The sequence below is a fragment of the Lolium perenne genome, chromosome 7 (genome assembly GCF_019359855.2).
Source record: "Lolium perenne isolate Kyuss_39 chromosome 7, Kyuss_2.0, whole genome shotgun sequence".
NCBI classification, from domain to species: Eukaryota; Viridiplantae; Streptophyta; class Magnoliopsida; order Poales; family Poaceae; genus Lolium; species Lolium perenne.
In genome coordinates, this window is record NC_067250.2 from 251,065,422 (window position 1) to 251,091,935 (window position 26,514).

At 45.3% G+C, this 26,514-nt stretch overlaps 1 protein-coding gene across 1 annotated transcript; it reads right to left on the reverse strand.

The window, feature by feature from the left end:
- Positions 1–23,894: 23,894 nt before the first annotated feature.
- Positions 23,895–24,314, reverse strand: LOC139833901 (uncharacterized). Its single transcript, XM_071824272.1, has 2 exons — positions 24,111–24,314; positions 23,895–24,068 (listed from the first exon to the last, which is right to left on the reverse strand). Exons 1-2 carry the CDS (start codon positions 24,312–24,314, stop codon positions 23,895–23,897), a joined length of 378 nt encoding a protein of 125 aa, XP_071680373.1.
- Positions 24,315–26,514: the final 2,200 nt, after the last annotated feature.

Consider the following 26,514-nt stretch of genomic DNA (forward strand, 5'->3'; position numbering starts at 1 on the left):
CCACTCCCGCTATGACTGAGGGGGAATGTTAGAATATATGTACGGCTGAGATTAGACTAGGATTAAATCATCTTGTACTCTGCCACCTATTGTACGTCTATATATACCCTCAAAGAGTCATGGTAATACAACACACAATTCTAGGGATCTACAATTTTAACACGTACAGCTCCGGCGGGGATTCACATGTACGGGATCGTCGGATCCAGAGTCCATCGAGATGAGATGTCTTTATAAGAAAACGACATCAGAGTTGGTTAGGCAGGCAGCTGTGTCATTGCATGCACCCGGAGGAAGAAGCTGCTTAAGCCGCGGAATTAGCATGCCTAACTGACTAACAGACTAGTTAATTAGCAGGATACGACTCGATCCGAATGGCAATCCATCGAGTGCGTGTCTACGTTGTTTTTTTCTCACGATCGACTGGAGATTCGGTCGACTGAAAGCTCCCGGTCGAGTCAAGTAGTCTTGCGTGATCCGAAACCGAAAGGCGCGTAGGAACTTCCTGCCAAATTTACCGGACCAGCTGGCCACCGAGCCAGCAACAGCCGTCCATCGCGTCTCCATCGAGCAAGTTCATACTGGCCTCGAGTCTGGGATAACACGCGGGTGACCGGATAAGAGGAAAACCTACGAGGAATTAACAACACGTGTCACGTACACTCGGTTCCTGACTTGTCATAAAACATGGAGTACAACGTACGCATACGTGTGCATGAAGTCAAGACTCAAGAGCGATCTGGACCATCAGCGCTAGAGCCTCCTGTGACTGGCTCTATGACGCACGTGCGTTCTAATCGTCCACGGCTTTCGCGGATGGAACGGCAGTCGAGGCACTTGTATCCTTGACACGTGGCAGCCGACGAATGCAAGCTTTGTTTCGTACCGGCAGGCAGACCTCACAAGTCACAAGTCAGAACATGCACGGATCGGATAATTTGGGAGGTCCATCACTCCAACCTTGACCATCACGTATGCAAGTGACAAGTACACAAAACTTGGTTGCCTATGGGAAAACTTATCAGGATATCATCTGTTAGCTAGCTAGTGAAATCCTATTTTCTTAGTTCTATCGTTTAGTATTTTTTTCTTAGTTCCATGTTAACCGTTAGAGTATTTCCTTCGTTCTACCATTAAAGATGTCTTAATTCTTATTTCTTAGTTTCTTAGTTTCTTAGTTCTACCATTTAGTATTTCCTTCGTTCCAAATTAACCATTAAATATTTGTCTAGGTTTGTATATTTGCATGTTATACATGCGGAAAGTTTTTGTTGGTCAATATGGAAGGAGGTTCTACATTTTAACTGTTCTTACTCAAGAGAGAAGACTTCAGATTATCCGATCACTAGCTAACAAATATTTAGAGCATCTCCAGTTGCGTCCCCAAAGCATCTCCAAAGGGATTTAGGGCGCGTCTGATAAAAAGGCGTTTCCAGACGCGTACCTCAAAGCCTATTTTTGTCCGGTGCGGCCCAATACGTTGTTCGGTGCCCCGAGGTCGTCCCCGCTACACAGGGACGCATCGGGCACTCCGAACACAACGAAAAGCGAGGCGAGGAGTGGCGGGACCAACACGTCAGCGGCACATTGAAGTTTAACCTAACAGTCGTCTACCTCGAACAGAAGTTATTGGCGCGCAGCAACGATGCAGTTCCCGCAGAGGCGCAGCGAAGCGTCTCGTCGCGCCTAGCTCTGCGTGCCAGCGCTAATGAGTGCTACCGCTCCCCCGACCCCCTCCGGCCTATAAAAAGGGTCGCTCTCTCATAGTCCATCACACACAAACCCTAGCGGCTCTCTCCCCAACCCTAGCCGCCACCATCTCAAGAGTCGACACCATGGCTGGTAGAGGCGGATGACGAGGTCGTGGCCTTATTCGTGCTCGTGGTCGTGGCCGCGGCAGAGTTTCACGCTCGTCGTCGCCTACGACACCGTCGCCTTCATCGTCGAACATGCAAGAGGATGAGCGGGAAGTTTTGTTCGAGTTTGTCGTCGTCCTCAAGGGCGACCCCCTCGGCATCTAGAAGCTGCCGGACAAGTTCGCCGACTTCGTCGCCGGCAACGAGCCGGCCTCGATGCATTTGCGGGAGGCTGCCTGCGACTGCTGCCGGTGGATTGTGGACGTGCTCTTCGACATGCGTGACAAGATGTACCTCCACATCGGCTGGGAGAAGTTCGCGCGCTACCACGACCTCAAAGCCGGCTGCGTGCTCATGTTCTCCTACCTTGGCAAGGGCGACATGAGCGTCAAATTGTTCGACGAGACGCGCTGCCGCCAGCACTACCACGGCGAAAAGGCCAAGGAGTACGACGACTGAGTGTTGTTTCTTCGCAGCGAAAATAGGCATGGAGGTTTCTGGGTGTTCTTTCTCGAAAGGATCAACAGGGCTATCATCACCAGCTGGATATTCCAGTTTGGGTAACTGGGAGTGCCTGGGAGAGTTCTTTCTTGGCAGCGAACACACGAAATCTACGATACCAACACTAATTAGGTTTCGTTATTTTGCTATGTTTTAACTTATGTCAACCATGGTTCAAACTATGTATTAGTTTGTGAAAACCATGTTCCACACTATGTATTAGTTTGTGGAATGATTCTTCTTTCTACTGAAATAAAAATGCAAAAAAACAAAAAAAGTGTATTTTAATATTTTAAAAAGTTCGGGGGCAGCGTTTGTGGGATGCTGCTGGGGAGCGACGTCCCCCAAACGCGGCACGGACAAAACACGTCCCCCAAACGCTCGATTCGACGCCATTTGGAGACGCTTTGGAGGACGCGGCTGAAGATGCTCTTAACTATTCTTACATTGTAACGTCGGGTGCAGCCCTGCCAAAAGTTGTTGCGCGAGCGGGAAACTCACATGCCGGGTGACCGGGTTGAGGGAAACTAGGCCCTAGTAGCCATGCCCGAGGGTGTAGAGAGCTAGTAGCATAGAGCAGAGCGCGAGGGCGGTGGCTGTGGGCCCGTATCAGCACACAAGTTGTACTACCCAGATTTTCCTATCTTTTAGGGCGCGTTTGGTAGCTTGGGTGGCCCTTGGCTCGCATCGGCCCAACAATTTTCAGCTATTTGGTTGCCTGCAGGCCGCCACGTTGTTGCATGAACCGGTTCTCAAAGCGCCCCTGGGACAGGCCTGGAGGAACGTCCGGAATGGCAGTTTCTCTAGAGCCAGACCCGTTGTGGCGAGAATGTTGCACGCGTGGGGAAGGAGGTGAAAACGCAGCGTCCCTTCGGGAAAATGCGTCATAATTAGCCTCACTGCTCCCCTCCTTTGTCTCACTCGCGACCTCACTCTCACCACCCCAAACTGTCACATCACCAGGCCGTTCCCCTCCCATCGACCAATCCGCCGCACCGCCGCTAGGAGGAGCACATGTACCGGAAGAGTAGACGTCGGCAAGTAGCACCGCGACATCAGCCTCAACCTACTCCGCAGTCTTCATCGGCATCTCGAGTTCGGACGCGAACTCGACCTCGTCCTCGGCCGGAACAATGGCGGTAACGACCTCTGCTTCTCACCTTCTTACTCGTTATGCGTGAACAGACCATGCTCGGGCATTTGCGATGACATGCATATTAGATATGCTAGGGTTTCCATTAGGATAGGGTTCAGATAGATGTTTGCAAGGTGTTCGTCGCCATTGCTTGCTGTTCTTGTCCAGTTCTTTTTGTTCACGGTCTCGATTTGCTTAGATCTATTACTGTCGTGGATATGACCACGGCATGTGCTACAGGGTGCAGCACTTCGTTGATGCGGGAGCAAGGAGACGTAGCCATCTACGGAGCGAGGTGCACAAAACGCAAGGTTTTACCCAGGTTCAGCCCCTCCGTAGAGTAAAAGGCCTGCGTCATGGTAGATCTATTACTCAGTGGAGAATTACAATGGGGGGATTAGTCAGCGGCTACGCCGAGAGAAATGGTGGAGAGATGTGATCTCAGATGATGTGTCTTCTAGGGTTTAGCTTGGGGGTTTATATGGGCATCCCCGATCTAGGGTTAGAGGAGGATAAGTATGAATTATATTAGTTACTACCAATCTGGGATTCGTTATCCCGCGCTCAAGTAATCTTGGTCTTCAGTCGCCTGGGCCTCCAGTCCAGTCGTTGTTTCAAGGGTTTAAGCCCAATCGCTCCAAGGCTTTAGGCCCAATCACCATCGCTGACTGGATCTTCTTCAGGGCCTTCTCTCCTACGGCGAGTAAGACTGATAATGCACCCCCTTGGGAATATCCCAAGCCAGTCGCACATGCTAGGTTCCGTTTTCTTCACAGAATTCCGCCATTTCACCTTTTGGAGAAGTTTGTGTTATCGGTGATGATGTTGTGCGGGTACCCATAGAGGTATATCAGCTCCCGCAGGAACTTCGTTGCCATTTTACGGTCACACTTCTTTATGGGCTTTGCTTCTACCCACTTCGTGAATTTGTCGACATCGACGAGGAGGTGAGTATAGCCATCGGGAGTTGTTTTGAACTTTCCCACCATATCCATGCCCCAAACGGCGAATGGCCAGGTGAGGGGGTGGTCTTGAGTCCGGAGCCTAGCATGTGCGACTGGCTTGCATATTTTTGGCGCCCAATGCATGCGTGAATGAGTTCTACTGCATCGGCGTGGGCGGTTGGCTAGTAGAAGTCGTGTCTGAAGGCTTTGGCCACTATCGAGCGGGCTCCCGCGTGATGGCCGCAGTCGCATGCGTGTATGTCGCTCATGATTTTGTGGCCCTCCTCAGTAGTAACGCACCGCTGGAATACTCCAGAGATGATGCGCTGTACAGCTCCTGACTGATGATGTTGAAGGACTTGCATCGACGTACAATCATACGTGCTTCTGTTTTGTCCATGGGCAGGATCTGCCGCTCGAGGTAGTTCATGTAAGGCTCCGTCCAGTCCCCAGCGTCCGATGCGACTGCGACTAGCACGGAGTCGGGAGACGCCGGTTCGGCGATGTCGACCTCGTGGGGTTCCCGTACCGATGGGCGAGTGAGGATGTCGAGGAAAACGCCCGGCGGAGGTGGTTGTCGCTTGGAACCGAGCCTGGAAAGCGCGTCGTCCTCCTCGTTCTTTCGTCGGTCGATCCATTCGATGACGTGCCCATAGAAGCTGGCGCCGACCTGGTCGACCGCCCGCTTGTAGGAGATCTTGTTGGCTTCGGTGGCGTCACAGGTGCCGGAGATTTGGCTGGCGACTAGGTCGGAGTCGCCAAAGCAGCGCAACCGTGTTGCGCCCATTGATGACCCACAAGTATAGGGGGTGTATTGTAGTACTTTCGAAAATAAGAGTGTCGAACCCAACGAGGAGCAGAAGGTGTTGACAAGCAGTTTCGATGAAGGATTCACTGTAAATGCTCACAGACAAGTATTCAGGGGGTTTTGATATAGCAGATAAATAAAGTACGAGTAAGTAAAATGCGAGAGAAATAATTGCAGCGAGTGGCCCAATCCTTTTTAGCACAAAGGACAAGCCGGTTTGTTTACTTATAATGACCAAACGTTCTTGAGGACACACGGGAATTTAGTCTAGTGCTTTCGCTTCATATAGTTGATTAATCTTCATTGTTTTGATAAGTGTTGTGTGGGTGAACCTATGCTAATGCACCGCCCTTCCTAGGACTGATACATACTTGTGATTGTACCCCTTGCAAGCATCCGCAACTACAAGAAAGTAATTAAGATAAATCTAACCACATCCTTAAACTCTGAGATCCTGCTATCCCTCCTGCATCGATATACCAACGGGGGTTTAGGTTTCTGTCACTCCGGCAACCCCACAATTAGCAAACGAATACAAGATGTATTCCCCTAGGCCCATAAAGGTGAAGTATCATGTAGTCGACGTTCACATGACACCACTAGAAGAATAACATCACAACTTAAATATCATAACATTGAATATTACCCAACATAATTCACTACTAACATTTATACTTCACCCATGTCCTCAAGAACTAAACGAACTACTCACGAGACATCATATGGAACATGATCAGAGGTGATATGATGATGAATAACAATCTGAACATAAACCTTGGTTCAATGGTTTCACTCAATAGCATCAATAACAAGTAGAAATCAATACCGGGAGAGTTTCCCCTATCAAACAATCAAGATCCAACCCTAATTGTTACAGCGGTGACGAGGTGCAGCGGTGGAGATGGCGGTGATGATGATGGAGATGATGGTGATGATGATCCCAATGATGTCCAGCTCGATGACGGTGACGATGGCGTCGATTTCCCCCTCCGGGAGGGAATTTCCCCGGCAGATTTCAGCCTGCCGGAGAGCTCTTTCCTCTCTGGTGTTTTCCGCCTCGCAGAGGCGGCTGTGTCTCTTCGCGACTATCCTCTGGAGCTTAGGTTTTCGGGACGAAGAAGTACGCGAAGGAGAGGAGGCCAGAGGGGGCTGAGGGCCCCCTCCCCACTAGGCGGCGCGACCAGGCCTGGGCCCGCGCCGGCCTATGGGGGGGCCCATGGCGGCCCTCCTCGGCTCCTCCTTTTGGCTATCTTCGTCTTCTGGAAAAATAGGATTTTTCATATAATTTCCGTCAATTGTTGATCTTCCGAAATATTGCATTCTGACGGTGCTTTTTCCAGCAGAATCCTGACTCCGGTGCGCGATTCTCCAATAGTCATGAAACATGAAAAATAGATGAAATAACATAAGTATCATCTCCAAATATGAAATATATCAATGAATAACAGTAAATTATGATATAAAATAGTGATGCAAAATGGACGTATCAACTCCCCCCCAAGCTTAGACTTCACTTGTCCCCAAGCGAAACTCAACTCGGTAAACAGGACCACATGTTTATGGAGTGAAGAGTCGATAAATAAAATACGGACAAGAAGCATCATATTAATTCACACAAGACATTTTAGTGAACAACTTCCTCATATAATTCAACTTGAAACAAGTAGAAGGTAATCAGAAATAAAGGTGCATAAGAAATCATAATTGGTGATGGCAAACTTCGTTCTTGGTCAGAGAACAATTAACCAGATTGTACTTATCTGTCGAGCAGCGCTCTTATGTTAAAGCTTATATGGCACAACTTGCATACTCAATCATGATAATCTCCTCATAATCATTGATAACCTTCAAAGCTATATTCATTCAGATAAAACTTGTACTAAACAAGGAAGAGTAAAAGGCATGATTAAGCAGATCACAATATAAATGGTTCGATCACAACAACTCAATTGCTTGCTTAAGATGGAGGGAAATAGGTTTACTGACTCAACATAAAGTAAAAGACAGGCCCTTCGCAGAGGGAAGCAGTGATTAAATCATGTGCTAGAGCTTTTTCAGTTTTGAAATCATATAGAGAGCATAAAAATAAAAATTGAGGGGTGTTTGTTGTTTTCAACGAATGGTAGTGGGTACTCTAACCCCCTTGCCAGACAGACTCTCGAAGAGCGGCTCCCATGAAATTTTTATTTTTGGTTGACACTCCTTCCAACCTTTGCTATCACAAGCCACGGCTAACCGAATCCTCGGGTGCCTTCCAATCATTCACATACCATGAAGGAGTGCCTATTTATTTTAGTTTTATTTAGAGATGACACTCCTCCCCACCTTTGCTTTCTCAAGCCATGGCTAACCGAATCCTCGGGTTCCTTCCAACAATCTCATACCATGGAGAAGTGACTATTTGTAAAATTATGAAAGTTAATTAATCGGGGCTGGGAACCCCATTGCCAGCTCTTTTTGCAAAGTTATTGGATAAGTGGATGAAGCCACTAGTCCATTGGTGAAAGTTGCCCAACAAGATTGAAAGATAAAACACCACATACTTCCTCATGAGCTATAAAACATTGACACAAATAAGGGATGATAAATTTTGAATTGTTTAAAGGTAGCACATGAAGTATTTACTTGGAATGGCAGAAATACCACATAGTAGGTAGTTATGGTGGACACTGATGGCGTAGGTTTGGGTTAAGGTTTGGATGCACGAGAAGCATTCCCTCTCAGTACAGGTCTTTGGCTAGCAAGGTTCATTAGCAAGCATAAGAGTTGAGGGAAACAAACAAATATACATGTGATAGAAACAATCATGCATCTTCCTTGTAAGCGCAAACAGTTTTAACTTCAGAATAATAAGATAAAAGCTAACAAGAAAGAAAGATAATGAAACAACATATCTACATGTATTTCTCTTTTCTACTTAAACCTCAAAGTGTTCTTGCTATTGACCAATGCTAAGTTTGCCAAAACCAAATAGATTTACTCAATGCTCCCAAAGTGATGCCAATACTAATAACAAGATAAATCATATAACAGAGATTGCAAACTAAAATAAGATGTGCAATATGTAAATGGTAAGACTTCTCATTAATATTCCATAACGATAACTCACACCAAGGGATACATAGACAACCAACTAAAGGAGAGATACTTCCACACTGCAACCCATCTTATATGATAACTTCCCTACACATGATATGACACTACTTGACAGTAAAAAGTAAAAGATAGTGATGATGTGATACCGCGGCACCCCCCAAGCTTGGAACAAACCAAGGGGGTGCCAATACTGATGATGAATTACTCCTTCGGCGGTGGTGTTGATGAATTCTTGATAAGCTTCTCAACAAGCTCCTTTAGCTCATCAATCCTGTACGTGAGGTTGCAAATCATCTCCAAATTGTGCTCGACGCGGTTAAGAAGTATGTCCGACGGCGAGTCCCAACTCTTAGAATTGTTTCCCCACTCTTCAGATTCAGGCTTCATCCTTCCTGCATTGTTAGAACGATCTATATCCCAATTGCTAGGCAATACTGCCTTGGGAATCCTTTCAATTTGACTATTGTAAATTAGATTGCGGAAGGGGTTGTAGGTGCCTGGAGGAGATGTCTTTGGAGCTAGGTAGTGACGTGGAACCTTTCCTCCGGTGCGAATTCTTGCGCTCTTCTTGGTACTGAAAGGGTTTTCCACCACCTCGATGCTTGCGATGGTGGCACGCGGGTATGCACGCGAGTCTTCCCCCACTTCTTCTTCATCTTCTTCCTTGACACTCTCATCCACCTCTTTCCACTCAGAATCTTGAATATCTTCATCCGAAAGCCCCTTGCCCTTGTTGTTGGAGACCATGGTGCTTCTAGATCAAAGACAGATCCTGGCAGAAAACAGCTCGAAACAAAACACGTCGAGAAAACGATATACGGACCTCCAGGGGTCCGGGGGATTATATAGCAGAAATTTTTATGACAAAAGGAAAGTACCAGGTCGAACCAGAGTCGAAGAGGGGCAACGAGGGGCTCTCCTCATAGGGCGGTGCGGCCAGCCTAGGGCCCGCGCCGACCTATGGGGGCACGCCCTCGTGCGTCTCCTCCACTCCGTTTCGATCTCGTAATTTTTCATATTTTCCAAAAACAGCAAAAACATTGTTCGGAAAGTAAAACGCGAACTTTTTATTACCAGTACTGTTACCTATTCGGAGTCGAACTCTGTCGTACTGTCAATTTGACCTTTGATGAAAGCTTCCGGAGTTTCCACTCGAATAACATCAACATCTTCATTATAAGAATCACCTGAGAAATAATGCTTGAGTCTTTGTCCATTCACCACTTGTGTGGCATCGCCTTGCAGAGAACTAATTTTAATTGCTCCTGAGCGATACACCTCCACAATGACATATGGTCCTTCCCATTTCGAGAGTAATTTCCCTGCAAAGAATCTGAGACGAGACCGATACAATATGACTTTATCCCCAACATTAAATTCTCTTTTGATAATTCTTCTATCATGCCATTTCTTAACTTTCTCTTTAAAGAGTTTAGCATTTTCATAAGCTTCACTTGTCCATTCATCTAGAGAACTCAATTGTAGCAATCTCTTCTTACCGGCAAGTTTAGGATCTTTATTTGGTTCTCTTACAGCCCAATAAGCTTTGTGCTCTATTTCTAAAGGTAAATGACAAGCTTTTCCATAAACCATTTTATAAGGTGACATACCCATGGGATTTTTATAAGCAGTTCTATAAGCCCATAGCGCTTCCTTCAATTTACTAGCCCAATTCTTTCTAGATTTATTAACAGTCTTTTGCAAATAGATTTAATCTCTCTATTTGATAGTTCTACTTGCCCACTAGTTTGAGGATGATAAGCGGAAGCAATTCTATGATTAATACCATATTTAGCAAGAGTTTTTCTAAAACCACCATGAATAAAATGAGAACCTCCATCAGTCATGAGATATCTAGGAACTCCAAATCTAGGAAAAATAATATCTAAAAGCATTCTTAAAGAGGTCTCACCATCAGCACTTTTTGTGGGTATGGCTTCCACTCATTTAGTAACATAATCAACAGCGACAAGTATATGAGTGTTACCTTCTGAAGAAGGGAAAGGTCCCATGAAGTCAAATCCCCAACAATCGAATGGTTCAATAACAAGAGTATAATTCATAGGCATTTCATTGCGTCTGGAGATATTACCAACCCTTTGACATTCATCACAAGATAAAATAAACTTCCTTGCATCTTTGAAGAGAGTTGGCCAATAAAAACCTGATTGTAGAACCTTTTGCGCGGTTCTATCTCCGGCGTGATGTCCTCCATAAGACTACCATGACACTTACTCAATATCTCTTGTTGTTCATATTCGGGAACACATCTTCGCAGAATACCATCCACTCCTTCTTTATATAAGTGTGGGTGATCCCAAAAATAATGCCTCAAGTCATAAAAGAATTTCCTCCTTTGCTGAGCTGAAAATGTTGGAGGCAAGTACTTGGAAACAATAAAGTTAGCATAATCAGCATACCAAGGACTGTCTCGCGAGCTCACCTTTATTACAGCCAATTGTTCATTTGGAAAACTATCATTAACAGGAATAGGATCATAAGCAATATTTTCCAATCTAGATAAATTATCAGCAATAAGATTATCAGCACCTTTCCTATCTATAATATGCAAATCAAATTCTTGCAACAAAAGCACCCATCTAATAAGCCTTGGCTTAGCATCTTTCTTTTGCATAAGGTATCTAATTGCATTATGATCAGTATGGATTTTAACTTTCGAATCTACAATATAGGATCTAAACTTGTCACAAGCAAAGACTACCGCTAACAATTCTTTTTCAGTTGTAGCATAATTTCTTTGAGCAGCATCAAGAGTTTTACTAGCATAATGAATAACATTCAATTTTTTATCTACTCGTTGTCCAAGAACAGCGCCTACAGCAAAATCACTAGCATCACACATGATTTCAAAAGGTAAGTTCCAATCAAGAGGTTCAACTATAGGAGCAGTTGTTCAGGCTTTCTTTAGAGTTTCAAAAGCTTCCTTATAATCATCATCAAAAACAAAAGGTACATCTTTTTGAAGAAGATTAGTAAGAGGCTTTGAAATCTTGGAGAAATCTTTAATAAATCTCCTATAAAACCCAGCATGACCAAGAACACTACGAATACCTTTAACATCCCTGGGATAGGGCATCTTCTCAATTGCTTCAACTTTAGCTCTATCAACTTCAATACCTCTCTCGGAAATTTTATGTCCCAATACAATTCCTTCATTAACCATAAAGTGGCATTTCTCCCAATTAAGAACAAGGTTAGTTTCTTCACATCTCTCCAAAACTTTATCGAGGTTTCGCAAGCAATTATCAAAAGAATTCCCATAGACAGAAAAATCATCCATGAATACCTCTACAATATTCTTGCAAAAGCCATGAAAAATAGCAGACATGCATCTTTGAAAAGTAGCAGGAGCATTACATAAACCAAAAGGCATACGTCTATAAGCATAAGTTCCATAGGGACAAGTGAAAGTGGTTTTCTCTTGATCTTTAGTTTTAACAGCAATTTGTGAAAACCCAGAATAACCATCAAGAAAGCAAAAATGACAACCTTTCTAACATTTGATCAATAAAAGGTAAAGGGTAATGATATTTCTTAGTAACTTTATTAACTTTTCGATAATCAATGCACATTCTATACCCTACAACTACTCTTTGAGGGATGAGCTCATCATTATCATTAGGCACAACATGCATTCCTCCTTTCTTAGGAACACAATGCACAGGACTAACCCATCTACTATCAGCAATAGGATATATAATATCAGCTTCAAGAAGTTTTAATACCTCATTTCTTACCACATCCTTCATCTTAGGAATTAGACGACGCTGATGTTCAACAACAGGCTTTGCATCATCTTCCATATTAATGGCATGTTGGCAAATAGAGGGAGAAATCCCCTTCAAGTCATCAAGAGTGTAGCCAATAGCTCCTCGGTGTTTCTTCAATATTTCCAATAACCTTTATTCCTCAAACTCTGAAAGCTTAGAACTAATAATAACAGGATATATTTTCTTATCATCAATATGAGCATATTTAAAATTATCAGGCAATGGTTTTAAATCAAAAACAGGATCTTCCTTTGGTGGTGGTGTTGTACCTAGATCTTCAACCGGCAAGTCATGTTTGAGAATAGGTTGACGAAGGAAAATTTCATCAAGCTCATTTCTTTCTTCCCTAAAGACTTCACTCTCACTATTCTCCAGATGTTGTTGCAAAGGATTATTAGGAGCAAGAGCAATAGATGCACACTGTTCAACTCTAAAATCATTATCAGGCAAATCAGCTTTATAAGGAGTTTTGGCAAATTTAGAGAAATTAAACTCATAAGATTCACCAGCAAATTTAGTCACAATTTTCTCTTTCTTGCAATCTATAACAGCTCCACAAGTATTTATAAAAGGTCTACCAAAAATGATAGGACAATACTTACTAGCAGCAGAACCAAGTACTAAAAAGTCAGCAGGATATTTAATCTTACCACATAGAACTTCCACATCTCGAACAATACCAATTGGAGAGATAGTTTCTCTATTAGCTAGCCGAATAACCACATCAATATCTTCAAGTTCACAAGAACCAATTTCATGCATGATCTCCATGTAAAGCTCATAAGGAATAGCACTAATACTTGCACCAATATCGCATAGACCATAATAACAATGATCACCAATTCTAACAGAAAGCATAGGAACACTAGTTTTCCTAGACTTATTAGGATGTGAAACAATATTAGAAGCATCTTCACAGAAAATAATATGACCATCTTCTACATTTTCAGTCACAAGATCTTTAACTATTGCAATAGCAGGTTCAACCTTTATTTGCTCTTCAGGTTCTATAGGTTTCTTTGCACTTTTATTAACTGCACTATTTATAACAGAATACTCCTTCATTTTAGCAGGGAAAGGAGTTTTTTCAATATAAGCTTCAGGAATAACATGATCAACAGTTTCAATTACAACACATTTATTTATAGCTGAATCAATTTTATCTTTGTACGGTTCATGATACTTATCAAAATTCTTCCTAGGCAATTCAAAATGAGAGGCAAAAGCTTTATAAAGATTTGCAACAACTTGAGAATCAAGACCATAAGTAGCACTCATATTACGAAATTTATCAGTATCCATAAAAGCTTCAATGCATTTATAATCATAGTTTATACCTGACTCTCTATCTTTGTCGTTCTCCCATCCTTCAGTATTCTCCTGAATCCGATCAAGAAGGTCCCTTTTAAACTCTTCTTTGTTGCGTGTAAATGATCCAGAACAAGAAGTATCCAGCAAGGTCTTATCTTGAAAAGAAAGTCTTGCATAGAAATTATCAATGATAATATTACCAGGAAGCTCATGAATGGGGCATTTGAGCATTAAAGACTTCAATCTCCCCCATGCTTGGGCAATACTCTCTCCATCATGAGGCCAGAAATTATATATGCGGTTCCGGTCTTTGTGAATTTCACTTGGAGGATAGAATTTAGAATAAAATAGGGGCACAATATCATTCCATTCAAGAGAATCCCCATTCTTCAGTAATTTATACCAATGCGCCGCTTTACCAAACAGCGATATAGAGAATAGTTTCTTCCTAACTTCATCCATAGCAATACCTGCACACTTGAATAAACCGCATAATTCATGTAAGAACAGTAAATGATCTCCAGGATGGACAGTTCCATCCCCTTCATAACGATTATCCACAACACGTTCAATAATTTTCATAGCTATTTTGTATGGAACCTCTTTATCACCTGGCGCCTCATCCACTACCTTTGCAGTAGTAGTAGATTTTCCAAATAAAAATTCAAGAGAACATCTCTCCATAATGAATTATAGTAGCAGGCAGAAATAAAATCAGCACGAACAGTAAAAGTTTCCCTTACAAATTCCACTGACCAATAGCGCTTCAGTCCCCGGCAACGGCGCCAGAAAATAGTCTTGATGACCCACAAGTATAGGGGGTTGATACGTCTCCAACGTATCTATAATTTCCGATGTTCCATGCTTGTTTTATGACAATACCAACATGTTTTGTTCACACTTTATATCATTTTTATGCGTTTTCCGGAACTAACCTATTGACGAGATGCCGAGAGGCCAGTTGCTGTTTTCTGCTGTTTTTGGTTTCAGAAATCCTAGTAACGAAATATTCTCGGAATCGGACGAAATCAACGCCCAAGTTCCTATTTTCACCGGAAGCATCCAGAACACCCGGGAAGGACCAGAGGGGGGGCACTGGGCCCCCAGACCATAGGCCGGCGCGGCCCAGGCCCTGGCCGCGCCGCCCTATGGTGTGGGCCCCCTAGAAGCCCTCCTGCGCCGCCTCTTCGCCTATTTAAAGCCCCTGGATCGAAAACCCTGATGCGTTCGACGAAAACCACAGAAACCTTCCAGAGCCGCCGCCATCGCGAAGCCAAGATCTGGGGGACAGGAGTCTCTGTTCCGGCACGCCGCCGGAGCGGGGAAGTGCCCCCGGAAGGCTTCTCCATCGACACCGCTGCCATCTCCACCGCCATCTTCATCACCGCTGCCTCCATGATGAGGAGGGAGTAGTTCTCCATCGAGGCTCGGGGCTGTACCGGTAGCTATGTGGTTCATCTCTCTTCCATGTACCTCAATACAATAATCTCATGAGCTGCTTTACATGATTGAGATTCATATGAGTTTTGTATCACAATTCATCTATGTGCTACTCTAGTGATGTTATTAAAGTAGTTCTATTCCTCCTGCACGTGTGTAAAGGTGACTAGTGTGTGCACCGTGTGGTTCTTGTCGTAGGCTATGATCATGATCTCTTGTAGATTGTGGAGTTAATTATTACTATGATGGTATTGATGTGATCTATCTGGTTATGTTGATCTATCTTACACTATAAGGTTACTTAAATATGAACAAATTGTGGAGCTTGTTAACTCCGGCATTGAGGGTTCGTGTAATCCTACGCAATGCGTTCATCATCCAACAAGAGTGTAGAGTATGCATTTATCTATTCTGTTATGTGATCAATGTTGAGAGTGTCCACTAGTGAAAGTGTAATCCCTAGGCCTTGTTCCTAAATACTGCTGAGTTACTACTGCTTGTTTCTTGTTTCTTTGCGTTACTACTGCTGCAATACTACCACCATCAACTACACGCCAGCAAGCTATTTTCTGGCACCGTTGCTACTGCTCATATATATTCATACCACCTGTATTTCACTATCTCTTCGCCGAACTAGTGCACCTATTAGGTGTGTTGGGGACACAAGAGACTTCTTGCTTTGTGGTTGCGGGGTTGCATGAGAGGGATATCTTTGACCTCTTCCTCCCCGAGTTCGATAAACCTTGGGTGATCCACTTAAGGGAAAACTTGCTGCTGTTCTACAAACCTCTGCTCTTGGAGGCCCAACACCGTCTACAGAAAGGAGGGGGAACGTAGACATCAAGCACTTTTAAGGCGCCGTTGCCGGGAGGAACGGTAAAAGGCACTCATACTTCGGTTCCGTGGTAACGTACTTTTCTCGGCGCCATTGTGTTTGTGCTCGAAGCTATTTCCTTTAGATCCTGCAATTGCATCTTTTTGTTTCTTGTTTACACTAGTAAGGCATAATGGACAACATCTGTGAGCTTTTTATTCTATTTCCTGAGTCAAGACATGAATGGTTTAATGCGAAAATTAAAAAACCCATGGAATCTTATTTGCATGCTAGTAGCAATGATATTAGTATGAACGCTTTGAACACCATTGTTGCTAATGATATGGAAAATTCTAAGCTTGGGGAAGCTGGCTTTGATGAGCATGATATTTTTAGTCCCCCAAGCATTGAGGAGAAAATTTTCTTTGATGATACTTTGCCTCCTATTTATGATGATTATAATGATAGTGGTCTTTTGGTGCCACCTACTATGGAGAGTAAAATTTGTTGTGATTATACTATGCCTCCTACACTTGATGAGAATAATAATGATAGCTACTTTGTTGAATTTGCTCCCACTACAACTAATAAAATTGATTATGCTTATGTGGAGAGTAATAATTTTATGCATGAGACTCATGATAAGAATGCTTTATGTGATAGTTATATTGTTGAGTTTGCTAATGTTGCTACTGAAAGTTATTATGAGAGAGGAAAATATGGTTGTAGAAATTTTCATGTTACTAAAACACCTCTCTATGTGCTGAAATTTTTGAAGCTACACTTGTTTTATCTTCCTATGCTTGTTACTTTGCTCTTCATGAACTTGTTTATTTACAAGATTCCTTTGCATAGGAAGCATGTTAGACTTAAATGTGTTTTGAATTTGCCTCTTGATGCTCTCTTTTGCTTCAAATACTATTTCTTATGAGTGCATCATTAAAACTGCTGAGCCCATCTTAATGGCTATAAAGAAAGAACTTCTTGGGAGATAACCCATGTGTTATTTTGCTACAGTACTTTGTTTTATATTTGTGTCTTGGAAGTTGTTTACTACTGTAGCAACCTCTCCTTATCTTAGTTTTGTGTTTTGTTGTGCCAAGTAAAGCCGTTGATAGAAAAGTAAGTACTAGATTTGGATTACTGCGCAGTTCCAGATTTCTTTGCTGTCACGAATCTGGGTCCACCTCCCTGTAGGTAGCTCAGAAAATTAAGCCAATTTACGTGCATGATCCTCAGATATGTACGCAACTTTCATTAATTTTAGCATTTTCATTTGAGCAAGTCTGGTGCCATTTTAAAATTCGTCAATACGAACTGTTCTGTTTCGACAGATTCTGCCTTTTATTTCGCATTGCCTCTTTTGCTAAGTTGGATGAATTTCTTTGATCCACTAATGTCCAGTAGCATTATGCAATGTCCAGAAGTGTTAAGAATGATTGTGTCACCTCTGAATATGTTAATTTTTATTGTGCACTAACCCTCTAATGAGTTGTTTCGAGTTTGGTGTGGAGGAAGTTTTCAAGGATCAAGAGAGGAGGATGATATACTATGATCGAGAAGAGTGAAAGCTCTAAGCTTGGGGATGCCCCGGTGGTTCACCCCTACATATATCAAGAAGACTCAAGCGTCTAATCTTGGGGATGCCCAAGGCATCCCCTTCTTCATCGACAACATTATCAGGTTCCTCCCCTGAAACTATATTTTTATTCCATCACATCTTATGTGCTTTTTCTTGGAGCGTCGGTTTGTTTTTGTTTTTGTTTTGTTTGAATAAAATGGATCTTAGCATTCACTTTATGGGAGAGAGACACGCTCCGCTGTAGCATATGGACAAGTATGTCCTTGGTTTCTACTCATAGTATTCATGGCGAAGTTTCTCCTTCGTTAAATTGTTATATGGTTGGAATTGGAAAATGATACATGTAGTAATTGCTATTAATGTTTTGGGTAATGTGATGCTTGGCAATTGTTGTGCTCATGATTAAGCTCTTGCATCATATGCTTTGCACCCATTAATGAAGAAATACATAGAGCATGCTAAAATTTGGTTTGCATATTTGGTTTCTCTAAGGTCTAGATAATTTCTAGTATTGAGTTTGAACAACAAGGAAGACGGTGTAGAGTCTTATAATGTTTTCAATATGTCTTTTATGTGAGTTTTGCTGCACCGGTTCATCCTTGTGTTTGTTTCAAATAAGCCTTGCTAGCCTAAACCTTGTATCGAGAGGGAATACTTCTCATGCATCCAAAATACTTGAGCCAACCACTATGCCATTTGTGTCCACCATACCTACCTATACTACATGGTATTTTCCGCCATTCCAAAGTAAATTGCTTGAGTGCTACCTTTAAAATTCCATCATTCACCTTTGCAATATATAGCTCATGGGACAAATAGCTTAAAAACTATTGTGGTATTGAATATGTAATTATGCACTTTATCTCTTATTAAGTTGCTTGTTGTGCGATAACCATGTTCACTGGGGACGCCATCAACTTTTCGTTGTTGAATTTCATGTGAGTTGCTATGCATGTTCGTCTTGTCTGAAGTAAGAGAGATCTACCACCATATGGTTAAGCATGCATATGTTAGAGAAGAACATTGGGCCGCTAACTAAAGCCATGATCCATGGTGGAAGTTTCAGTTTTGGACAACAATCCTCAAATCTCAAATGAGAAAATTATTAATTGTTGTTATATGCTTATGCATAAAAGAGGAGTCCATTATCTGTTGTCTATGTTGTCCCGGTATGGATGTCTAAGTTGAAGAATAATCAATAGCGAGAAATCCAATGCGAGCTTTCTCCTTAGACCTTTGTACAAAGTGCATAGAGGTACCCCTTTGTGACACTTGGTAAAAACAATGCATTGTGATGATCCGGTAGTCCAAGCTAATTAGGACAAGGTGCGGGCACTATTAGTATACTATGCATGAGGCTTGCAACTTGTAAGATATAATTTACATGATACATATGCTTTATTACTACCGTTGACAAAATTGTTTCATGTTTTCAAAATCAAAGCTCTAGCACAAATATAGCAATCGATGCTTTTCCTCTATGGAGGACCATTCTTCTACTTTTAATGTTGAGTCAGTTCACCTATCTCTCTCCACCTCAAGAAGCAAACACTTGTGTGAACTGTGCATTGATTCCTACATATTTGCTTATTGCACTTATTATATTACTCTATGTTGATAATATCCATGAGATATACATGTTACAAGTTGAAAGCAACCGCTGAAACTTAATCTTCTTTTGTGTTGCTTCAATATCTTTACTTTGAATTGTTGCTTTATGAGTTAACTCTTATGCAAGACTTATTGATGCTTGTCTTGAAGTGCTATTCATGAAAAGTCTTTGCTATATGATTCACTTGTTTACTCATGTCATAAACATTGTTTTGATCGCTGCATTCACTACATATGCTTTACAAATAGTATGATCAAGATTATGATGGCATGTCACTCCAGAAATTATCTGTGTTATCGTTTTACCTGCTCGGGACGAGCAGAACTAAGCTTGGGGATGCTGATACGTCTCCAACGTATCTATAATTTCCGATGTTCCATGCTTGTTTTATGACAATACCAACATGTTTTGTTCACACTTTATATCATTTTTATGCGTTTTCCGGAACTAACCTATTGACGAGATGCCGAGAGGCCAGTTGCTGTTTCTTTGTTTTTGGTTTCGTAAATCCTAGTAACGAAATATTCTCGGAATCGGACGAAATCAACGCCCAAGTTCCTATTTTCACCGGAAGCATCCAGAACACCCGGGAAGGACCAGAGGGGGGGCACTGGGCCCCCAGACCATAGGCCGGCGCGGCCCAGGCCCTGGCCGCGCCGCCCTATGGTGTGGGCCCCCCAGAAGCCCTCCTGCGCCGCCTCTTCGCCTATTTAAAGCCCCTGGATCGAAAACCCTGATGCGTTCGACGAAAACCACAGAAACCTTCCAGAGCCGCCGCCATCGCGAAGCCAAGATCTGGGGGACAGGAGTCTCTGTTCCGGCACGCCGCCGGAGCGGGGAAGTGCCCCCGGAAGGCTTCTCCATCGACACCGCTGCCATCTCCACCGCCATCTTCATCACCGCTGCCTCCATGATGAGGAGGGAGTAGTTCTCCATCGAGGCTCGGGGCTGTACCGGTAGCTATGTGGTTCATCTCTCTTCCATGTACCTCAATACAATAATCTCATGAGCTGCTTTACATGATTGAGATTCATATGAGTTTTGTATCACAATTCATCTATGTGCTACTCTAGTGATGTTATTAAAGTAGTTCTATTCCTCCTGCACGTGTGTAAAGGTGACTAGTGTGTGCACCGTGTGGTTCTTGTCGTAGGCTATGATCATGATCTCTTGTAGATTGTGGAGTTAATTATTACTATGATGGTATTGATGTGATCTATCTGGTTATGTTGATCTATCTTACACTATAAGGTTACTTAAATATGAACAAATTGTGGAGCTTGTTAACTCCGGCATTGAGGGTTCGTGTAATCCTACGCAATGCGTTCATCATCCAACAAGAGTGTAGAGTATGCATTTATCTATTCTGTTATGTGATCAATGTTGAGAGTGTCCACTAGTGAAAGTGTAATCCCTAGGCCTTGTTCCTAAATACTGCTGAGTTACTACTGCTTGTTTACTGTTTTACTGCGTTACTACTGCTGCAATACTACCACCATCAACTACACGCCAGCAAGCTATTTTCTGGCACCGTTGCTACTGCTCATATATATTCATACCACCTGTATTTCACTATCTCTTCGCCGAACTAGTGCACCTATTAGGTGTGTTGGGGACACAAGAGACTTCTTGCTTTGTGGTTGCAGGGTTGCATGAGAGGGATATCTTTGACCTCTTCCTCCCTGAGTTCGATAAACCTTGGGTGATCCACTTAAGGGAAAACTTGCTGCTGTTCTACAAACCTCTGCTCTTGGAGGCCCAACACTGTCTACAGGAAAGGAGGGGGAACGTAGACATCAGGGGTGTATCGTAGTACTTTCGATAAATAAGAGTGCCGAACCCAACGAGGAGAAGAAGGTGTTGACAAGCAGTTTCGATGAAGGATTCACTGTAAATGCTCACAGACAAGTATTCAGGGGGTTTGATATAGCAGATAAATAAAGTACGAGTAAGTAAAATGCGAGAGAAATAATTGCAGTTAGTGGCCCAATCCTTTTTAGCACAAAGGACACGCCGCTTTGTTTACTTATAATGACCAAACGTTCTTGAGGACACACGGGAATTTAGTCTAGTGCTTTCGCTTCATATAGTTGATTAATCTTCATTGTTTTGATAAGTGTTGTGTGGGTGAACCTATGCTAATGCACCGCCCTTCCTAGGACTAATACATACTTGTGATTATACCCCTTGCAAGCATCCGCAACTACAAGAAAGTAATCAAGATAAATCTAACCACAGCCTTAAACTCTGAGATCCTGCTATCCCTCCTGCATCGATATACCAACGGGGGTTTAGGTTTCTGTCACTCCGGCAACCCCGCAATTAGCAAACGAATACAAGATGTATTCCCCTAGGCCCATAAAGGTGAAGTATCATGTAGTCGACGTTCACATGACACCACTAGAAGAATAACACCACAACTTAAATATCATAACATTGAATATTACCCAACATAATTCACTACTAACATTTAGACTTCACCCATGTCCTCAAGAACTAAACGAACTACTCACGAGACATCATATGGAACATGATCAGAGGTGATATGACGATGAATAACAATCTGAACATAAACCTTGGTTCAATGGTTTCACTCAATAGCATCAATAACAAGTAGAAATCAATATCGGGAGAGTTTCCCCTATCAAACAATCAAGATCCAAACCTAATTGTTACAGCGGTGACGAGGTGCAGCGGTGGAGATGGCGGTGATGATGATGGAGATGATGGTGATGATGATCCCAATGATGTCCAGCTCGATGACGGTGACGATGGCGTCGATTTCCCCCTCCGGGAGGGAATTTCACCGGCAGATTTCAGCCTCCCGGAGAGCTCTTTTCTCTCTGGTGTTTTCCGCCCCGTAGAGGCGGCTGTGTCTCTTCGCGACTATCCTCTGGAGCTTAGGTTTTCGGGACAAAGAAGTACGTGAAGGAGAGGAGGCCAGAGGGGGCTGTGGGCCCCCTCCCCACAAGGCGGCGCGGCCCTCCTCGGCTCCTCCTTTTGGCTATCTTCGTCTTCTGGAAAAATAGGATTTTTCATATAATTTCCGTCAATTGTTGATCTTCCGAAATATTGCATTCTGACGGTGCTTTTTCCAGCAGAATCCTGACTCCGGTGCGCGATTCTCCAATAATCATGAAACATGCAAAATAGATGAAATAACATAAGTATCATCTCCAAATATGAAATATATCAATGAATAACAGTAAATTATGATATAAAATAGTGATGCAAAATGCACGTATCACCCATCTCCTTGGCAATCCGCATGCCATGGAGGAGTGCCTCATATTCGGCCATGTTGTTGGTACAAGGCTCGAATCGTAGCTGCACGACGTACCTCATTGTGTCTCCTTTCGGTGATATGAAGATGATCCCTTCTCCGGCCCCTTCGAGATTCTTGGAGCCGTCGTAGTAGAGGGTCCAATGCTTGAGGTCCGCCGGGGAGGTTGGCTGTTGTGCTTCCTCCCAGTCGACGAAGAAATCGGCCAGCGCCTGGGACATGGTCGCATGGCGTGATTCGTACGTGATGTTGTGGAAGCCGAGTTCAACCACCCACTTGGCAACTCGCCCAGCCATGTCCCGATTGAGGATGATGTCGGCGAGTCGCGTCGATACAACGATCTTGATGGCGTGCTCATGGAAGTAAGGCGCCAGTCGTCGTTGGGCCCTGAACACGGAGTAGACCAGCTTCTGGTTGTGTGGGTAGCGCTGATTCGACTCGGTGAGGGCCTCGCTGATATGGTACACCAGGCGCTGAACCAGTTGCTCCTTCCCTTCCTCCTTGTGCTCTACCACCATGACTATGCTCACGACGCGATTTGATGCGGCAACGTAGAGGAGCATGGGTTCATGCGGTAGTGGTGCGGCCAGGATAGGTGCGTTTTGCAGGGCATCTTTGAGTGTGTCCAAGGCTTTTTGTGCTTCCTCCGTCCACTCGAAGAATCAGACTTCTTCAGTAAATGGTAGAGTGGCAGGGCCTTGTCACCAAGTCGAGGTATGAAGCGACTGAGCGCTGCGACTCACCCAGCGAGCTTCTGCGCGTAGAGGAGGCATGTGGGCCTCTTGATGCGCATGACGACCGATGTCTTCTCGGGTTAGGCTCGATCCCACGCTTGGAGACAACGTAGTCGAGTAGCTGCCCTGATGGGACTCCAAAGGTGCACTTCAGAGGGTTGAGCTTGATCTGGTAGCGCCGAAGGTTGGCGATGGTTTCGGTGAGGTCGGTGACTAAGTCATCCTGCCGAGTCGACTTGACCATAAGATCATCGATGTATACGTGGACGTTACACCTGATTTGGCTCTCGAGGCAACTGTTCATGCATCGTTGATATGTGGCTCCGGTGTTTCTGAGGCAGAAGGTCATGGCGGTGTAGCAGTAGGCGCCGAGTGACGTGATAAACACTGTCTTTTCCTGGTGTTCAACCGCCATTTTGATCTGATTGTACCCGGAGTAGCGACTCCCAGACCGCGACCGCATCAATGATCTGATCGATTCACGGGAGGACGAATGGGTCCTTGGGGCAAGCCCGATTGAGACTAGTGTAATCTATACACATTTCGCATGTCTTGTTTTTCTTCAGCACTAGGACTGGGTTTGCCAGCCACTTGGGGTGCTTGATTTCCATGATGAATCCGGCGGCGAGTAACCGGTTCACCTCTTCGGCGATTGCGCGTCGGCTCTCTTCACCTACGGGTCGCATCGTCTATCTGACGGGACGCGCGCTGGGATCAACGTGAAGTTTGTGCTCAACGAGTTCTCTCGGGACACCTGGCATATCAGAAGGTTTTCATGCAAAGATATCTCTATTCTCACGGAGAAACTTGATGAGCGCGCTTTCCTATTGGGCGGGTAGGCCCGTCCCAATGATAACCTACCTACTCTGGTCATTTTCTACCAACTCTACTCGGCGTATGTCAGTCGTTTCCTGGAAGGTCGCCGCGGACGAGTCGAGCTCAGTTGAGGGTGGTGGGGTCATTGTTGTCGACCGGGTACTTGGCAAGTTAGGCAGTGTTGTCACGTTCAGCAGCGATGACAGCGTCGGCGAGCTTGGCGTCGTTGTCCTCGCACTCCAGGGCGAGGTCGGGGCCACCACTTACGGTCATGACGCAGCGTGGTCCCGGCATCTTCATCATGTTGTTTCCGTAGTGTGGCGTGGCCATGAATTTGGCGAACGCCTGGCGTCCAAGGACGCAGTGTTAGGGGCTGTGGAAGCTGACCACCTCGAAGGAGATTCGCTCAGTGCGGTAGTTCGCTGGCGTGCCGAAAGTCACTGGCAGTGTTATCTTGCCGATTGGGCAGGCCTTCCGTTCGGGCACGATGTCGTGGAAGGTGACGCTCGTCGTCTCGAGGCGCGAGTCGGGCAGTCCGAGCCGCCGGAAGGTGTCATAGTACATGATGTTGATGGAGTTCCCTCCATCCATCAGGGTCTTCGAGAACCAGTACTCGGCGACCTTGGGTTTGAGAATTAGGGCTAATCGCCCTGGATACTCGATTCATGGAACGTGATCTTCGCGGCTCCACGTGATGCTCTACTCGGACCAGTTGAGCCAGCGCGGGACGTCCGCAATGAATGCGTTGATGGCCACCGCTCGTGTAAGAACCTTCTTGTCACGGCAGTCACCAACCCCGGTGAAGGTGTGGAGGGATCCGATGCTGCGACCGAAGCTATCATCCTTGGGTTGGTCCTGGTCCTTGTTACGATCCTTGTTCTGGCCGCCGCCACCGTTCTCCTTGGAGCGGCGGGCTATCTCGATCTGCTTGGGGGAGAAGCAGTTCCCAGTCGTGTGCATGGAGGGCTTGCCCTCCCTGCTGTGGTAGATCCACGGGGTGTCAAGCAGGTTGTGCGGGTCGAATCGCCTGCCTAGGAGCGATCCTCTCGTGGGCCGCGGTTGTCACGGCCGGAGTACTTCGGGTCACGCTTCCCATAGTTGGCGTTGGCGACAAACTCGGTGTTGCCGCTTTCAGCGCGGTGCTTGCCACTGTTTGGGCGAGTGCTGAAGCGGTAGTTGCCGCGGCGAGTGTTAGATCGGATGGGGAGGCGATTGCGCCGCTGGCCGTACTCGTCATCTGAGTCGAATGTGGGGTCCTCGTCAGCGTAGCGCTGAGCTATGTTGAACAGGTCGGCGATTGAGATGTTATCTCTACTGATGCGCCTGAGCTTGGCGCCGAGTGGCTCGTATCAGCGGCACCGTCAGAAGCAGTAGATCGATGTGTCAGTGCTGATGCCACTGGAGGTCGTCCACATGTCTTGCTAGCGTTGCACCCATCTGCGAGTCGATTCGCGGGGCCCTGGATACAGCGGTCCAGGTCCTCCATGGTGGTGGCGCGAGTATACGCGCTGGTGAAGTGTTGGATGAAGGCAGCGCGGGCTTCCTCCCACGAGTCAATGCTGTTCGGGGGCAGGGTGTTGAACCACTAGCGATTCACCCCGTCCGTCATAACGGGAAAGTACCGGCCGGCGAGCAGGTCGTAGTAGCCTTGGATGCCCATTGCCATGGTGTACGAGTCGATCCAGACCGTCGGGTCGATGTGGGTGTCGTCTTTTTGCTCGCCTCTGATCATGGGGCCAAAGCGTGCTGGGCCGACCCGGGTGAACGCGCTCTAGCACGGGTGCTCGTCCTTGTAGTTGTTGTCCAGGCGGTTGCGCGTGCGCCATGCTTGGTCGTTGACGATGTATGTGCGCGCGTCGATTGGTTGTCCATTGGCAGCAAAAATCACTCGTGGGGGGCGCGGCTCGACTGGATTGTTGGTCGAGTGAGCGGCACGTGGCGCCGGGGGAGGGAAGTTGTTGACGTTGTCGACTGCGCGATTTGACGCCATGGAGGATGCGGCGCCACTGGCGGTGCAGCGCCAGTAAAACCGCCCTGAGAATCCTGGGCTGCGTACTGCTGCTCCAGGGCCTTGGCGACTAGGGCCTCGGCGTGCTGGATGAAGAGGGCGCCCTCACCAGTGTCGGGGAGATTGGCGAGGGGGGCCTGAGCGGCGATGACATCGTCTACCAGCGAAGAGTGTAGAGGCAGTCCGTTGACGTCGACTTCCACGGGAGGGACTGTCCGACCCTCGATGGTGGAGGTGGAGGAGGGTGGTGGTGGTGCGTCGTTTGCCACTCGATCGGCGGCGGCCCGGCTTGACACTGGGACGCCATGGTTCTGGATTCGGGCGACCCAGACCTCTCCGTCCAGATCGTCGAAGTTGAGGCGGGTGATGTGGGCATTACCCTTCGGGTAACCGACATTGCCCTATCATGTGCGATTTAACTGGAGGCCCATGAAGGTACTCGATGGCAAGGCGGGCCACTTGGATAGCTCAGCGGAAGATTCCTTGGTGGGCAAGACTAAGAAGGAGCCAAACAAGGAAAGTCTAGATCTAGAACTACTGTAAACCTAGTCGTACTCGGTTAGACCTCTTGAGACCTGGCCTCCTATATAAAGGCCAGGAGAGGGGCTGCCGAGGGACACGATCAATCTTAGCAATCTTAGCCACCAAAAGTCTAGAGCTAGGTCGCCGCAACACTTAGCCTCTCGACGAGATCTCAGCCGAACCCTTCGGCACCCCATTGTAACCCAATATTATCATAATCAAGATCAGACAGGCAGGACGTAAGGGTTTTACCTCATCGAG

What these genes read in the sequence shown, in the direction of transcription:
- LOC139833901 (XM_071824272.1), bottom strand. Translation starts at nt 24,314, where the DNA reads ATGGATGGAGGGAACTCCATCAACATCATGTACTATGACACCTTCCGG. An exon ending in AGCGAATCTCCTTCGAGGTG is followed by an intron (nt 24,069 to 24,110) that starts GTCAGCTTCCAC and finishes CTTGGACGCCAG; the next exon opens with GCGTTCGCCAAATTCATGGC.